At 44.0% G+C, this 17799-nt stretch overlaps 1 protein-coding gene and 1 pseudogene across 4 annotated transcripts; both read right to left on the bottom strand.

Moving 5' to 3' along the window:
- Positions 1-931: 931 nt before the first annotated feature.
- LOC116362582 (speriolin-like protein) lies at positions 932-4282 on the bottom strand (annotated as a pseudogene).
- Positions 4283-4775: 493 nt separating this feature from the next.
- LOC116352720 (protein lifeguard 1-like) lies at positions 4776-16173 on the bottom strand. 4 transcript variants are annotated; one of them, XM_031816657.1, is made up of 8 exons: positions 15629-15851; positions 9004-9166; positions 8659-8865; positions 8275-8390; positions 7832-8032; positions 7394-7522; positions 6142-6285; positions 4778-5628 (listed from the first exon to the last, which is right to left on the bottom strand). In XM_031816657.1, the coding sequence occupies exons 2-8, from the start codon at positions 9089-9091 to the stop codon at positions 5479-5481; spliced, it is 1035 nt and encodes a 344-aa protein (XP_031672517.1). In that variant the 5' UTR covers positions 9092-9166; positions 15629-15851; the 3' UTR covers positions 4778-5478. The 4 variants fall into 4 exon arrangements, with proteins under 4 accessions (XP_031672515.1, XP_031672517.1, XP_031672516.1 ...); XM_031816655.1 differs by having other exon boundaries at positions 4776-5628; positions 8659-9166; positions 15629-16173; XM_031816656.1 differs by lacking the exon at positions 15629-15851 and adding an exon at positions 16055-16173 and having other exon boundaries at positions 8659-9166.
- Positions 16174-17799: the final 1626 nt, after the last annotated feature.

Here is a 17799-nt window from a genome sequence, read left to right as displayed (position 1 = left end):
TGATAAAACTGCTCATTTGTAAAGTGGCCTTTTATTTGTCCCAGCACAAGGTGGACCTGTGTAATGATCATGCGTTTAATCAGCTTCTTGATATGACACATCTGTCAGGTGGATGGATTATCTTGGCAAAGGATAAATGCTCACTAACAGGGATGTAAACTAAATTTGTACACAACATTTGAGAGAAATAATATTTTTGTGTGTATGACAAATGTCTGGGATTTTTTATTTCAGCTCATGAACCATGGGACAAATATTTAACATGTTGTTAAAGCTTTGTTCAGTGTAAATGAAAATTAGTTGTGTATACATTACTTAAACAGACTGCTTTTTCTTTGTTGAAATGCATTTTAAATGGCCCAAAGAGCCCTGAAGTATTTATTCTGTCCAGGTTTTTCCATGTCTGTCATTTAAATATGGAAATATAATGTCAGGTAACTCACAAAGCCAGCCTCAGTGCAACCAACCAACAAACCAAGTGAACGAAAATATGAATGAAAAAAAAGGCTAAACTAGGAAATGGTCCAATGCAGGAGATGCAGAGCTGTCCTGTCTGTGGAGGGTGTGTGAAGAGATGCAGAGCTGTCCTGTCTGTGGAGGGTGTGTGAAGAGATGCAGAGCTGTCCTGTCTGTGGAGGGTGTGTGAAGAGATGCAGAGCTGTCCTGTCTGTGGAGGGTGTGTGAAGAGATGCAGAGCTGTCCTGTCTGTGGAGGGTGTGTGAAGAGATGCAGAGCTGTCCTGTCTGTGGAGGGTGTGTGAAGAGATGCAGAGCTGTCCTGTCTGTGGAGGGTGTGTGAAGAGATGCAGAGCTGTCCTGTCTGTGGAGGGTGTGTGAAGAGATGCAGAGCTGTCCTGTCTGTGGAGGGTGTGTGAAGTTTGTATGAGAGAGCGCTTGTCTCCAAAGCAATAAAAGCTTAGACACGTTAAGAGTTGGGTTTGAGTCATTTGTTTATAGTGTAAAAACTTGACTCTCCACAGATGACTGATCTGCTGTGGAGGGAGGTGGTATCAGTGGCCGTCCCAGTCTAGCTCTGGTCCTAAGCGTTTATAAAAGACTCAGAATCAGCAAGCTATACGTAACACCCTGGACCAGAGCTGTTCCCAGCCCGTCTACCAGAGGAAGAGGGGCTTGCCGTCCTGCCTGGCCATGAAAGAGAGGCAACTGAACAGCAGCAGGAGATCCTTCAGCAGTTTGGAGGGGGCTGAGTTGATAACTACTCTCCTGAGGAAGTCCGGGCTGTTGAGATTAGATTGTTGTTTATTGTCCTACAAGTGGAAAATCCTACTACAGCTCACACATTACATACACAAACCACACATTACATACACAAACCACACATTACATACACAAACCACACATTACATACACAAACCACACATTACATAAACCACATTGTAACATGGCAGCAAACAAACAACAGTAAACAGTCCGTCCCCCCCCACACCTGCACATATAGAAGGAAGCTTCATAGAATTGTTAATGATTCATGGTGATAAACCCCCCCCCCCAGGGATTAAACTCCTCCTGAAGCATGCAGTGCAGCCTTTACAGTAATTGTCTGACACCTCCAACCTGATGGCAGGGAAGCTGAGCTGACATCACAGCCGAGCTGGTACCCTGAAGGACTACATCATCACCTGTTGTATCCCAGCTCCCGGGCGCTGTATGAGTTCAGCCCTCTGCTTCAGGATGCCATAGGTGTTGATGATGAACTCTGTGAAGGGGGGGTGGAGAGTCATACTATAGCCAGCTGCTTCAGCTTGGCCATCAGCTCAGTGTAGCGCTGGGACAGCTGCGAGCCTGTAGCCCTCGTCCACCTTCCCCGTCAGAGGGTGTGTGGACACCTGAAGAAAAGGGGGGGGGGGGGGGGGGGTCAAGCCTTTAGTTTGAGTGAAACACAGATTGTGAGTCTCATATGGCACCCTATTTCCAATAGAGTGCACTACTTAGACCAGAGCCCATATAGGGCTTCATTTGGAATAGGGTGCCATTTGGGACAGACTCGCAGTCAAAAGTAGTGCACTATATAGTTTAGAGGGTTCCATTTGGGACGCAGACAGTCTCATGGGAGTGGGGGATTAGCCTGTAGAGTTCTAATCCAGTTATACTGTACATGTCATTATCCAACTCTCTCTTACACATTTGTTTAGAACAGATTTGGAATTAACTTCTTAGGAAATGGAAAACCATTTTGACCTGGGAATAAACCGGTTTGGGAGGCTTTGATTTCCCATCTGTGTGTGAATGATTGAAATATCTACATGGCACACAACCACACCCTGTTGTTCAACTAGTCTATTATCCCTTAGCTGACAGAAGGAAGGAATAATGTTGTTCAACTTTCTTATTATTAAAAACTGGAATGTCTGCCTTTTGTACAAAGGACAACACACACACACACACACACACACACACACACACACACACACACACACACACACACACACACACACACACACACACACACACACACACAAACACACACACACACACACACACACCTGAATGATCTTGTCTCGTATATTGAGCACAGTGAACCCATAGAGTCTGTTCTGGCCCTGGAACACATAGGACAGGATCCTTCGATCCAGCTGAAGGCTATCTCCCCCAACAACCGCTCTGGATCTGAATCAATAAACACCATTACAGCACCAATCTCTGAATCTGCATGGATTACTTCAATAGACCTCATTACACCAACATCAACATTCATCCACAGCTAGTTTAACAAAAATGTTCCTATTCTAAACAACATCCCAGAAGGCATCCTGTTTCCTATATTGCGCACTACTATTGACCAGAGCCCTATAGGCCCTACTCAAAAGTTATGCACTATATAGGAAATAGGGTGCAATTTGGGACCTATGCAATAGTTTGAATACATATTTTTCTATTCTCTTCTGCTATTGCAATATTGTCATAATCAGCTCAGTTGATACAAAATGGTGATTCAATTTCTGACTAACATTTTTCTCTTAAGAATCATGTCACAACATTGTAATGAGCAAACGACCATTTCACACACCTTTCACCTTCTGAGACATGACGTAAGAACAGCTTGCAGTCTCTTCATGTTCTCGTGGGTCTGTGCACATGCAGCTCTTGGTGTAGGACTCCAGGTTAACCGGGGAAGACGTTCTGTGAGGATGTCTGGACGATTGATGCAGCTCATGTTTGAATCTGTCCTCATCCACGATGTCTTGCCACTGAATAGTTGTGTTCCTGCCTGTTGGTAGGAAATTCTCATCAGAATCAATTCTAAATGCAAAAAGGGTGACAAATTGAGAAAAAAAGAAACCAGGCCAAAATAATAAGCAAATATATGTAGATGCTCTCCTCTTTGACTACATCCTCCCTCTGCTGATCTCACTCAAACCACGGGTTGCTGAGACCTCGCATGCATCAACCAATGGTTGCGTGCGACGTCATCGACTGACAGATTGCTATAACATATGATTTGGTTAGTCGATAAGTAAAATATCCATCCAGGCGTTTTAAGATCTGGCAACGTCTAAAACAATGGAACCATGAACGTTCTCAACCTTCAGTCTCTTGTCCTTAGATCAACTCATGAACTTAATGTTGTTTTTAAATAGTTTTTGTTGTTGTTTGTTGTTGCTTTACATCACTATGAGATTTATTTATGTAATGAATAGAGCTATATACATTTAATAAATTATATAAATGTTAGTCATTTAGCAGATGCTCTTATCCAGAGCGCCTTACAGGGTTAAGTGCTTTCTCAGGGGCACAGACAGATGTTTAATCTAGTCAGCTCAGGGACTCGAACCAGCATCCTTTCAGTTAGTGGCCCTAAGCTCTTAACCACTAGGCTATCTGCCACCCTTAAGATTATATGTCCAATATTTTAGCTGGTGCTTTGCTAGGACCTGCATGGCAGTACTGATATGCAGGGTTGGGATTAATTACATTTCATTTCACGCCGTATAGTGTAAATCGAATTTTTCCGTTTTTTCCAACCCTGCTTATTAATTCTAACAGTCCGGACGTGTCACATATCTTGGACGTCCTCTAGTGACAAAGAGCGGCACACGCACCACCATCACCCACATAGATGGAGATTGCAATGCGTAAACCATACTTGAACAGTTACCTGTCGATTCCCTGAGATTATCGCTGGTTAGAGCGGAGGTTTGCAGTTTGGACTTCAGATGAAAGTTTTCCTTCATTAGGTCAAGCATTATTTTCAGGTGGTCATTCTCATACCGCAGTTTCTCATTCTCCAAGCGCAATGACGCACCGCCCCCCTCTGTATCCATATCCACCCAGATACACTTCTCCGACTCCAAGCGCCTACTTCAGGCGTTCAGACAACTGAGACACAACCCGCAAGTTTGTAGACCCTTTCCGTCTGTCTTATAAATCAAATCCTCAAATGAAATAGGTTATAAATGGCATCATAATAGGGTGTCAGAACGTTCGATTTAACTTGACACCGGTGTCATAATTACACATTGAACATAATTATAGAATCTCCTTTATGATGTCTAAACAGATAGGCTATACGTCATTCTTAACGCTCAACATTTGCATTGCATCAGGGGAAATCATTTCTCACATAATTTCTCTCCAGACTGAAAAGCTGAAAACTAGGCACAAATGTCTGGAAAAATATAATTAACAAACTGACATTCATGCTTTTGGCTTAGAAAAAAAGAATCATATCACAAAGTGCATAATCATGATTCATACACTATTAGAAACAATTTAGCAGCATCCAGTAACCATCAGCACTGATAAAAAAGAAAAAGAGATCACAATTCAGTTTTAATTGAATAAATATCAACAAATACAGCTGCAAAGACTCACAAACATCAGAAATATCACAAAACAAATTGAATTCAAATATGATTAATTATTCACACTACACAATTTAAACCAGTCTGGATTGTGGTAAAAATGAGCACAATGAACATGAGGGAGTACTATCAAGCAGAGTTACTTGCTATGACTGTGATATGTGGTTGTTTAGTTACCCAAGTTGAATGAACGGACTAAGTCAAATCATGTAACATGCTCCGAATACAACAGGTGTAACTTCACTGTGAAATGCTTATTGACGAGTCTTTTCCCAACAATGCAGAGTTAAAAAGTACGAAAAATGAGCAAAGAAAAATAGTAACACAATAGAAAAATACATTGCACTGGATAAGAGCATCTGCCAGATCAGGGTTACCCAAACATGGTACGTAATGACTGACAAGAGGAACTGATGATGCACCACCCAATTTACAAATGTCACCTTGTGCATTCTACTATTACAACTTTCAAGAGTAAGTTCAACGCCGGACTGAGTTTGCTAGGGGGGGGGGGAACGACAGGCGACAGCAGTGTTCACCTGAGACATGGGCACATAAAACAATGTGGAGCAGGTGTTGTACTAGATATGGGAACAGATTGGTAACTCCTGTAAAAAGACTCCTTCATCCTTCAATGGTTCCTTTAGAGGAAGCTCTCAGTTCCGTGCTCTTCCAACGATAGTCAGGATGTAGAGGAAGATGTTGATGATGTCAGTGTACAGGGAGAGAGCAGCAAAAACATAGTCCTCTGGACTCAGGGCATTCTCCTTGTTGCCAAGCAGCAGCTGAGTGTCCACAGCCAAGAACTGGAATCAAACACATTCAAAACAATGATCATTCTATTATCACAATTATAATTAGCATTCTACTCATTCTATTATCACAATTACAATTAGCATTCTACTCATTCTATTTTAACAATTACAATTAGCATTCTACTCATTCTATTATCACAATTAGCATTCTACTCATTCTATTTAGCAAGACATGTGCAGTGACATAAGGTCTTGATTTGGTCTGACAACACATGCAAAATAATGACTAAGTCTGTGTACAAAATGGCACCCTGTTCCCTATATATTGCATTATTTTGGCCCATCAATCAAAGCACTTGCATGAATACTTAAATCGTTGTCCTACTACCACCGCCAGTATAGTTTCTACAGGAAGAGACACCACCTATGATAATCAAGATCATTACCAAAGAAAGAGATTTTAGTATGCATCCCTAATAGCACCCTTCCCTAAATAGTGCACTACGATGGTCAAAAGTAGTGCACTATAAAGAAAATAGGGTGGCATTTGTGACAAGAACTTACGCATGTGAAGAGTAGAGCGCCCAGCGAGGCATAGACCAGTTCCAGGATCTTGTTGCGGATGAAGATGCAGAGGAAGCCGAAGAGGAACAGGACAATCAGACAGACCAACAGCACACCGTGACAGGAAGTGAAGTCATACTTGGTCTGTATGGGAACATATTAGTGATTAGCCAATGAGGTGAATCTCATTTACTGTCAAACAATAATAACATCACTAGACTCACTAAACAGGGACAGTACCATCACTAGACTCACTAAACAGGGACAGTACCATCACTAGCCTCACTAAACAGGGACAGTACCATCACTAGCCTCACTAAACAGGGACAGTACCATCACTAGCCTCACTAAACAGGGACAGTACCATCACTAGCCTCACTAAACAGGGACAGTACCATCACTAGCCTCACTAAACAGGGACAGTACCATCACTAGACTCACTCAACAGGGACAGTACCATCACTAGACTCACTAAACAGGGCAGGGTCAATACCATCACTAGACAGGGACAGTACCATCACTAGACTCACTAAACAGGGACAGTACCATCACTAGACTCACTAAACAGGGACAGTACCATCACTAGACTCACTGAACAGGGCAGGGTCAATACCATCACTAGCCTCACTGAACAGGGGCAGTACCATCACTAGACTCACTGAACAGGGCAGGGTCAGTACCATCACTGAACAGGGTAGGGTCAGTACCATCACTAGCCTCACTGAACAGGATAGGGTCAGTACCATCACTAGCCTCACTGAACAGGGTAGGGTCAGTACCATCCCTAGCCTCACTGAACAGGGTAGGGTCAGTACCATCACTAGCCTCACTGAACAGGGTAGGGTCAGTACCATCACTAGCCTCACTGAACAGGGTAGGGTCAGTACCATCACTAGCCTCACTGAACAGGGTAGGGTCAGTACCATCACTAGCCTCACTGAACAGGGTAGGGTCAGTACCATCACTAGCCTCACTGAACAGGGTAGGGTCACTCCCATCCCTAGCCTCACCGAACAGGGCCAGAATCTATGATGGCAGGGTCAGGGTCAATTCCAGTTCAACTCCTGTTACATTTGATTCCATAGAAATGCTGTTTAAAGGTACACTCAGCAATATGACGTAGGTGCACAAAGTAAACAGTATAATTCATACATTTCCCCAACTAAGAGCGTTGAAGAGTGAGGCTCAACTCCCCCTCTGTTTTGGTCCCGTACCTACCACGCTCTAACAGTGTGAAGAGAGAGATACAGACCTGGAGAGAGAAGATAACCACGGTGAAGCAGACAACAGCAGTGATGCCCACGGCCATGATGACTGAGTCCGTGTCGTAGAAACTAGCTATCATCCCCACCATGTAGGACATAGCCAGGGTCAGGATGGACTGGAAACACCAGAGGCAAGGAGAGTCATACAACCTCTTTTACAATTTCAACAATACTTATGCAACTTTCTATGTAGAAGTGCACATATCAACACACACTTATAGTGAATAAGACATAATGTTTCTTCTTTAATTAGATAAATGTACAGAACCGGCCCATAAAGTATAGCGACACATACTATTCTTCATTAAGCAGGCTTTTTAGTCCAGGTAAAGGCTTAATCTGAGTTTAGAAAACAGGCCCATACAGTACATCATTATATAATGGTAATAATGGCCATTGAAATGAGACAGGTATTATTAACTTACGAGTGCAATCAGGTTCCATGGATGTTTACGGCGAAACTCTCCACAGCAGCTGATGGTGATGAGAGAGACGAAGAAGATGCCATAGGATACCCAGTAGGTCCATGTGTTGGCCCTGACGAACACTTTGATTTCCTCCACAAAGGTGAAGACAGCCACAAAGGTGAATGTTACCATCAGCTGGACGGTCAACACCATGAAGACCTGTAGGTGGACAAGGAGACAGAGACTATTAGATACAGGATACATACACTACTAGAATTCCAACTACGTGGACTCTGGTTATTTGCTCTTTAAAAAACGGTTTGAAGACATTTTGTCTGATTATTATGATGGCTATACAGATGCATGTACAACCATTTTATCTTAAGTTAATATTTTATCTTTAGTTCAAGTTTGCTTGAGGTCCTGATTTGGAGCCTCATGTCGTCCAGGCTGTCCCTTACTTTCCGGATGAAGGCTCGTCTTATGGTCTTGTCATCCAGTCCAGAGCCAAGAGAGAAGGAACTATTGTCACTAAAGGCTGGGGGTTGATCATCGCTGTGGTAACCAGTGTTTGGGTCTGGGAGAAAAGACAGACTCAATGCAATGCACATCAGAAAACAAACACTTCCAATGCCCCTTTCTATCTATCAATGAATGATAACATACATCAGACCACAAACACTTCCAATGCCCCTTTCTATCTATCAATGAGTAGTTTTTGCTCCGTACTAAAAGTGCTCCATCTTGAAAACGTCACTGCTGTCATGCATCATTTTGTGGACTAATGAACAAAATACTAAAAGATAGTTTGAGTGAACTATCCCTTTAACACTTGAAGTACTCACCATGATTTGGGTTGTCAAAGCCCTGACCGTAGGCCCCAGGCATGGGAGCGTAAGGTGCAGTGCCATATCCTGGGTTCCCCTGACCCTGGGAGTACATGGGCTGACCAAATGCCCCAGGCGTGGGGAAGGGCATCCCCCCTGGAGCAGGCCCTGGCCCCCCAAATGGGTTCGACATTCCCTGCGTGTTGGGTAAGGTCATCCCATATCCTGGGTTCTCCTGACCCTGGGAGTACATGGGCTGACCAAATGCCCCAGGCGTGGGGAAGGGCATCCCCTCTGGAGCAGGCCCTGGCCCCCCAAATGGGTTCGACATTCCCTGCGTGTTGGGTAAGGTCATCCCATATCCTGGTGGGCTTGGCTGCCCAAAGCCTACATTTGGGGGCTGGATGCCCCCCTCCAATGAAGAATAGATATTCCTGTCAGGTTGGGACATCACTAGGTCTGTTCCTCTCACTAGGACAGGGGTTCAGGACAGTGTTGATCTCGTCTGGACTGTAGAAACAGGGCACTAGAGACAGAGACACACGATGAAGAATGACAAAGGTTACTTTTGACATTTTGGTCATTTAGCAGAAGCTCTTATCCAGAGCAATTTACAGGAGCAATTAGGGTTAAGTGCCTTGCTCAAGGGCACATCGATTTTTCACCTAGTCGGGTAGGTGGTTAGGATCCTAGTAGGTATCGTAGTAGGTTAGGATGGTAAAGGTTTTAAGAGTACATCATTAATCTAAAAAGGGGTTTTAAAAGGAGACCAAAATCCATCCTGGTATCCCTAGGGGATACCTGCCCCAGTATCTGTGCATTAGAGATGTCGACAATGAGTATGACGGTTCTCCTCTCTAACGCCCAGGAAGCTCATATTAAAACTCCCATTAGACAGCTCTGCAAGCATTATGTCAAAATATGTTCCTTACGCACCAAATGTCATAATGTACTCCCGTTATGGCTGGTATGTACTTCAAAAAAGGTAGAAATAAAAATATACAAGCAAAGGAAAATAAATGCACATTCGGCACTCACACCGCCACAAACAGGAAGTACACAACAACTCAACTCAAAAGTGCTGAAAATGACCTTTTTTTGGTTGCTTGTATTTCAATTTAGACCTTTTTTGGAAGTACATACAGGCCGTAACGGCAGGAAATGAACACAGCTGCTGAGCAAAACTCCCTATTTGGTAAACTCGCTTGCAGAGCTGTCCAATGGGAGTTTGAATCAGTTTAGAGGCATCTCTAATGCACAGATACTGGAGCAGGGAACGCTCTATCCACCCTGTAATAACTGTTCATCACGAGGGAGGGAGGGAGGGAGGGATAATAATAATAATATAACCAACAATAACCTGTGACTGTTGATCAGTAACTAAAAATTAACTATGGTTACGGGAAGGGAGTGGGGCAGTGGTACAACTTTAAGGTGTCCCTCCCCGTCCCGCTCTTAACTAGACTGTTCACAAGAATTCTCCAACAGTGTGTGATTGCGGCCTGCAATTCGGGGCATTCCTGCATGTGGGCATTCCTGCAACTGCAGGAACGCCCCCCCACTCAAGCATTCCATTGGTTCCTGCATAAACGCCCCCCCTCAAGCATTCCATTGGTTCCTGCATAAACTCCCCCCCTCGAGCATTCCATTGGTTCCTGCATAAACGCCACCCTCTCAAGCGTGCCATCTTAATTCTTGTGTGACACTTGATATTCTGGATTTCCCCTGATTGTCAATGCAATTCCAATGTGGGTCAAAAGAGTCAGAGTCAGAGTTTTTCAGGGGCCAAGGGCACTGTCTGCCGGTATCAAATATTGTGATAACTAACCCAAGACAGATCAGAGCCTGTCGTTTCCAAATGAATCATAGTGCTCAGAACAAGCAAGGAGGTATGCAGAGCCAAGAGCCACTTCCAGCCACTGGGCTTCCTCTCAGTGAATGGAAACACCAACCGGATGCTTCATATCTATACATCCTGTCAACTATCTGATTTATTGTTCCATCCATGGTTGCCATGTTTGACATTTTCCTGCGAAATTGGGCTACTTTGAAAACAATGTCAGGGGTGAAAATGTATTGGTCGTGGGTGGAGGGTTTTTGGGATACTTCTAAATCGCATTGCGGCCGCCATGGCATATCTCTTAAACAAATATATTTCACTGTGACCTGCTGCCGCAGACTATCAGGCAGTGAGTGAGTGAGTTGAGTGAGTTGAGTGAGTTGAGTGAGTTGAGTGAGTGAGTGAGTTGAGTGAGTGAGTGAGTGAGTGAGTGAGTGAGTGAGTGAGTGAGTGAGTGAGTGAGTTAGTTGAGTGAGTTAGTGAGTTGAGTGAGTGAACCGGAGGGGTGTGTGTACGTGGAGAGCGCTGGTTGAGAGAGTGAGAGGACCGGAGGGGTGTGTGTACGTGGAGAGCACTGGTTGAGAGAGTGAGAGGACCGGAGGGGTGTGTACGTGGAGAGCGCTGGTTGAGAGAGTGAGAGGACCGGAGGGGTGTGTGTACGTGGAGAGCGCTGGTTGAGAGAGTGAGAGGACCGGAGGGGTGTGTGTACGTGGAGAGCGCTGGTTGAGAGAGTGAGAGGACCGGAGGGGTGTGTGTACGTGGAGAGCGCTGGTTGAGAGAGTGAGAGGACCGGAGGGGTGTGTGTACGTGGAGAGCGCTGGTTGAGAGAGTGAGAGGGGCAGTGGTACAACTTTAAGGTGTCCCGGCACAGCCAGAAGAGGACTGGCCACCCCACATAGCCTGGTTCCTCTCTAGGTTTCTTCCTATGTATTGGCCTTTCTAGGGAGTTTTTCCTAGCCACCGTGCTTCTACACCTGCATTGCTTGCCGTTTTGGGTTTTAGGCTGGGTTTCTGTACAGCACTTTGAGATATCAGCTGATGTACGAAGGGCTATATAAATACATTTGATTTGAATTGATTTGATTTGAGAGGACCGGAGGGGTGTGTGTACGTGGAGAGCGCTGGTTGAGAGAGTGAGAGGACCGGAGGGGTGTGTGTACGTGGAGAGCGCTGGTTGAGAGAGTGAGTGGACTGGAGGGGTGTGTGTACGTGGAGAGCGCTGGTTGAGAGAGTCCGGCAGCAGAGACATGGAGACAGAGCAGCACACAAGCACGTCGTGACAACTTTTTACCAAGTCTGTTTAGACTGGTCATTACGAAGGCACCCTTTTTCCATAAATCATTAAACACTAGAAGTGATATATCGGCAACAAAGCATTGGAAAATGACTTTAGGCACACGAGAGTTCTTTAGATACATTTGCTCAGAGGTGGTTTAAAATAAACTGCATTCTAATGTCTGCGCAACGCGGAGTGCCTGGATACAGCCCGTAGCTGTGGTATATTGGCCATATATCAAAAAACCTAGAGGATATTATAAACTGGTTATAATAATCTGGTTACCAACATCATTAGAGCAGTAAAAAATAAATGTTTTGTCATACCCATGGTATACAGTCTGATATACCACGGCTTTCAGCCAATCAGCATTCAGGGCTCAAACCACCCAGGTTATATTTACAATTATTAACTGGGTGGTTTGAGCCCTGAATAGTGATTGGTTGAAAGCCATGGTATATCAGACGTGTACCACGGGAATGACAAAAACGTTCTAATTATGTTGGTAACCAGTTTATAATAGCAATAAGGCATGTCAGGGGTTTGTGGTATATGGCCAATATACTACGGCTAAAGGCTGTGTCCTAAGTACAGTCCATATACCACACCTCATCGTGCCTTATTGCTTAAGCATAGCACTCTAAACAAGTTAAATTTACATCCACTGATGAAAATGATCTGGAGAGTTTAATAAGGGCAATTTATCTTCTCTTGTGACATATTCTTAAACTCGCAATAATTATTATTTTGATGGAAAACCATAGTTTGCTTCTTAGCCTGTCAGTTAAAATGATATTCCTTAATTTGCTTAATAACTTTATAGGAAAAGGATTTATTGGATAAATGTGGCAACTTCTCTCTTGCTGCAACATTTATTGGGGTCTAGTTCAGCCCCTTGGGCAGGTTTTCATGAGTCATTGGTCGATACATTTGAGCTAGATCTGGCAACCCTGGTTCCATCTGTGCAGGTTTTCATGGGTCATTGGTCGATACATTTGAGCTAGATCTGGCAAACCTGGTACCATCTGTGCAGGTAACGTTATCCTAGTTAGCTGGATAACGGCTTCGCCGCTTTCACCAAATTGTGCCGAAAAAGGGTAAATTACTGGGAGCTTCATTGTCTGTTCACAATGCACATTAGTAACATCAGCTGTTAGTAAAAATACATTTTAAACAAACAGAATCTGTGGCATTATTTAGGATGCTGAATACAGAAGATTATATTATACTAAATAAAACCATTTATTTGAACTGAGCAGAAAGTGTGGTTTCACTTTGTTTTCCCTTCTAAATTGTGTTCCTTCAACTGGTTTCGACTTCAGATCCCTGAATGTTCCATACTCTACCTGCTAAACTACCAGTCAGGTGAAACTTTTTGTCCAAAATCCTAACTATATTTGTAAGTGCTGTGTCCAGGTCAGTGTTTGAAAGCTGCAACAACGGCCAAATCAGTGGAATCTCTCATTTTGCAACACATGGTGTGGAAAAGCACATGATCAAACTAAGCTTCTGACCTCGATGATAGTGACACATGCTTCCGCACACTGCTCCGAAGTTAGCTGCTTAGCGATTTCAACGCATGGCTCGGAGCTCCGGTATCATCACTAGCTACCGGTGTCGCCCCCGCCTGATGTGTACCGGAGCCCTAGCTATAGTTAGCTAGCTACCTATCCCGCCTGATGTGTACCGGAGCCCTAGCTATCGTTAGCTAGCTACCTATCCCGCCTGATGTGTACCGGAGTCCTAGGTATCGTTAGCTACCTACCTATCCCGCCTGATGTGTACCGGAGTCCTAGGTATCGTTAGCTAGCTACCTATCCTGCCTGATGTGTACCGGAGTCCTAGGTATCGTTAGCTACCTACCTATCCCGCCTGATGTGTACCGGAGTCCTAGGTATCGTTAGCTAGCTACCTATCCTGCCTGATGTGTACCGGAGTCCTAGGTAGCTAGCTAGAACCCAGTGTCCTCCGGCTTCGCTAACGCCTGCCCTCACCGTTGTTAACAGCACTGCGGGAAAACAGTCCCGGTCAGGCGGGGGTGAAGGACACTGACACTGTCTACCGTTGTCCTAGCTACCCGCCTCTTTTGTGGGGTTTATCAACGTTTGGCATCCAACGTTATGGTGCGTTACTGTTAACTACTGTACTGGAGCGCCCGCCTCTGTACCGGAGTCCTAGTTAAAAAATAAATGAAAAAGTATCATTAGAAGTACACTACATTACCAAGAGTATGTGGACACCTGCTCGTCTGACATCTCATTCCAAAATCATGGGCATTAATATGGAGTTGGTCCCCCATTGCGGCTATAACAGTCTCCACTCTTCTGTGAAGGCTTTCCACTAGATGTTGGAACATTGCTGCAGGGTTTTGCTTCCATTCAGCCACAAGAGCATTTGTGAGGTCCGGGACTGATGTTGGGCGATTAGGCCTGGCTCGCAGTTGGCGTTCCAATTCATCCTAAAGGTGTTCGATGGGGTTGAGGTCAGGGCTCTGTGGGCCTATCAAGTTCTTCCACAACGATTGACAAACCAATTTTGTATGGACCTCACTTTTATGCACTTGGGCATTGTCATGCTGAAACAGGAAAGGGCCTTCCCCAAACTGTTGCCACAAAGTTGGAAGCACAGACTTGTCTAGAATGTCATTGTAAGCTGTAGAGTTAAGATTTCCCTTCATTGAAGGTAAGGGGCCTAGCCCAAACCAATAAAAAACTGACCCAGACCATTATTCCTCCTCCATCAAACTTTACAGTTGGCACTATGCATTCAGGCAAGTAATGTTCTCCTGGCATCCACCAAACCAGATCCACCTGGCATCCACTAGATTCGTCCGTAGGACTAACAAATGGTGAAGCGTGATTCATCACCCCAGAAAATGCATTTCCAATTGTAGCAAGCTTTACACCACTCCAGCTGACGCTTGACATTGCGCATGTTTATCTTAGGTTTGGCTGCTCGGCCATGAAAACCTATTTCATGAAACTCCTGACGAACAGTTCTTGTGCTAATGTTGTTTCCAGAGGCAGTTTGGAACTCGTTAGTGAGTGTTGCAACTGAGGACAGAGATGTTTTACACGCTGCGACTTGGCAGTCCCATTCTGTGGCCTTTATGTCCTACCACTTCACGGCTGAGCCGTCGTTGCTCCTAGATGTTTCCACTTCACAATAACAGCACTTACAGTTGACCAAGGCAGAAATGTGATGAACTGACTTGTTGGAAAGGTGGCATCCTATGACAGTGCCACGTTGAAAGTCACTCAACTGTTCAGTAAGGCCTTTCTATGGGGGCGGCAGGTAGCCTAGTGGTTAGAGCGCTGGGCCAGTAATCGAAAGTTTGCTGACAAGGTAGATATCTGTAGTCCTTCTCCTGAACAAGACAGTTAACCCACTGTTCCCCGGTAGGCCGTCATAGTAAATTATAATTTGTTCTTAACTGACTTGCCTAGTTAAATTTAAAAAAATCTACGGCCAATGTCTATGAAGATTGCATGGCTGTGTGCTTGATTGTATACACCCGTCAGCAATGTTTGTGACTGAAAAAACCGAATCCACTCATTTGAAGAGGTGTCCACATACTTTTGTATATTATATTAAGAGAGAGGTGCAAATGCAGGAACGCCCCTAATTGGGGGCCGCAATTGCACCCTTCTACCAATAATAACGTTCACTGGCAAGATTTTATTGTTACAAGATTCATGAGCTCAGATCTAGGATCAGTTTAGTCGACTAAACTACGGCTGTAGATAACTATTACTGCGCCATACACAAACGATGTTTTATGGAAGTGGCAAACTATAACAGGCTGTACAAAATATATATATATATTTCTATAGAAAAATCGCACTGCAACAAACAACTCAGTGTCATATTACCGGTATTCTCCGTCGAATGAAGTTTGAAAGTTTTCCGTAAGCGTTTTCCAAGTTGCTCCCAGTTTGAAAGATAGTCACCTGAACAGCTAGAAGAAACTTTACTTTCCTTTTCGGCAGGCGATATTTGTTCCACTAAGTCCTGCGTTACATATTCCAGTCCAACAGGTCATGCGCGCCCCTTGAGGTACGTCATTTCTCGAATGAACTGTGTCACGCTGTTTCAACCCTGTTGCCATCAGAGGGCGCGATTATTCCTTACGTGGCAATTACAAAAGACGTGAGGAATAATAGCGCCATCTGGCGGCAGCGGGGCTCGACCACATGTCAACATAGGGCCAATGGTGAGTAAATATTATAACTTGATCGTTAAAGGTCCAATACAGCCGTTTTTCTATATTAAATCATCTATCCCCAACAATTAAGTACCTTACTGTGATTGTTTTCTATTGAAATTGTCAAAAAGAAACAAAGATAGCTTCTTAGCGAAGAGAAATTCCTCAAACAACAATTTTTGCTTGGACTGTCTGGGAGTGGGCTGAGTGGGTAGGAGAAAACTGAAAACGATCTGTTATTGCCAGAGAGGTTTGGAACTCTCTTTCTTATTGGTCAACAAATGTATGACGCCAACAAATGTACCACGTGATGATGTCAGCAGGCAGACCAAAACTCCATCCCACAACAACAGGCTGAAATTTCAGGCGGTCTTTTCAAACAGCTCTTGCACTAAAAGAGCATTATCATAATTTTCACAATTTCACAGTATTATGCCAACCTGGAAATAAAATACAGGGAAATCATGTTTTTGACTGCACTGGGCCTTTAACAAAAAGTACTTTCAATAATAGCTTTTTTGTTTATTTATGAGGATGAATAAATTAGTGCCCAGTTAATTATTATTATTATTATTTTAAAGTAAAAGTCAGCCTAGGCCAAAAGTCCACTAGATGTCAGCATGTCACATCTGAACACACACACACACACACACACACAGACCTCAGCTCTCTCCCCTACAACTCTGTTCTTCAATCATCTACAACTCTGTCCAGTCTTGGCATCAGGGTGCAGGCTGAATTTCTTTAGCCTAGTATTAACACAACTAATTCAATGAACTGACCACAAGTTTAGCATTTAGTTGAATTGACGGACACTGAACAAGTCTAACTCTTTCTCACATTGATCAGAATGGAGAAATTAAGACATTTTCAAGGGTCTTGTTTACAAAACACGAGAGGGCTTTTGTTGTTCATCCTTCCCATTGAGTATGATAGAGGCCTCTAGTGGACAAAAACACAGTTTCAGCATGGGCAGCACCATTGAGTATGATAGAGGCCTCTAGTGGACAAAAACACAGTTTCAGCACCATTGAGGGCTTCCAGCATGCTTCCACCATTTTAAAGTAGTAAAGTTGTCAACTAGGTGGGTATTCTTATGGGTTGTAGCCTAAATGGCGCTGTTCATGCTGTCAAAGACACTACTATGGCACAGATATAAAGAGGACACCTCTATCTATCTTTATGCTCCTTCCACTGAGGAGGGCCTGTAGGCCACCACCTGTCCCCTCCTGTGCCTGCACACACTCAGACACTGAGGCCTGACAGGTGACATTCTGCAGCTGCCTAATAGGGTTCAGCTGTCGTAAAAATGGGGACAAGTGTGACCAACTCACGGCCTCACAAAATGTAACTCCATGAAAATGAACAATAATGTATGTATTGTAACTGTTAAATAAACCCACTGGCTCCATGTCATCTACAAGACCCTGCTAGGTAAAGTCCCCCCTTATCTCAGCTCGCTGGTCACCATAGCATCTCCCACCTGTAGCACACGCTCCAGCAGGTATATCTCTCTAGTCACCCCCAAAACCAATTCTTTCTTTGGCCGTCCCTCCTTCCAGTTCTCTGCTGCCAATGACTGGAACGAACTACAAAAATCTCTGAAACTGGAAACACTTATCTCCCTCACTAGCTTTAAGCACCAACTGTCAGAGCAGCTCACAGATTACTGCACCTGTACATAGCCCACCTATAATTTAGCCCAAACAACTACCTCTTTCCCAACTGTATTTAATTTTAATTAATTTATTTATTTTGCTGCTTTGCACCCCATTATTTTTTATTTCTACTTTGCACATTCTTCCATTGCAAAACTACCATTCCAGTATTTTACTTGCT

The sequence above is a fragment of the Oncorhynchus kisutch genome, unplaced genomic scaffold (assembly GCF_002021735.2).
Source record: "Oncorhynchus kisutch isolate 150728-3 unplaced genomic scaffold, Okis_V2 scaffold848, whole genome shotgun sequence".
NCBI lineage: Eukaryota > Metazoa > Chordata > Actinopteri > Salmoniformes > Salmonidae > Oncorhynchus > Oncorhynchus kisutch.
Note: the sequence above shows the minus strand (reverse complement) of the source record. Positions and strands in the feature narration are given on the sequence as shown.

What these genes read in the sequence shown, in the direction of transcription:
- LOC116352720 (XM_031816655.1), bottom strand. Translation starts at nt 9,091, where the DNA reads ATGTCCCAACCTGACAGGAATATCTATTCTTCATTGGAGGGGGGCATC. An exon ending in CATGGAACCTGATTGCACTC is followed by an intron (nt 7,523 to 7,831) that starts GTAAGTTAATAA and finishes TGGTGTTTCCAG; the next exon opens with TCCATCCTGACCCTGGCTAT. An exon ending in GCGCTCTACTCTTCACATGC is followed by an intron (nt 5,629 to 6,141) that starts GTAAGTTCTTGT and finishes GTTTGATTCCAG; the next exon opens with TTCTTGGCTGTGGACACTCA.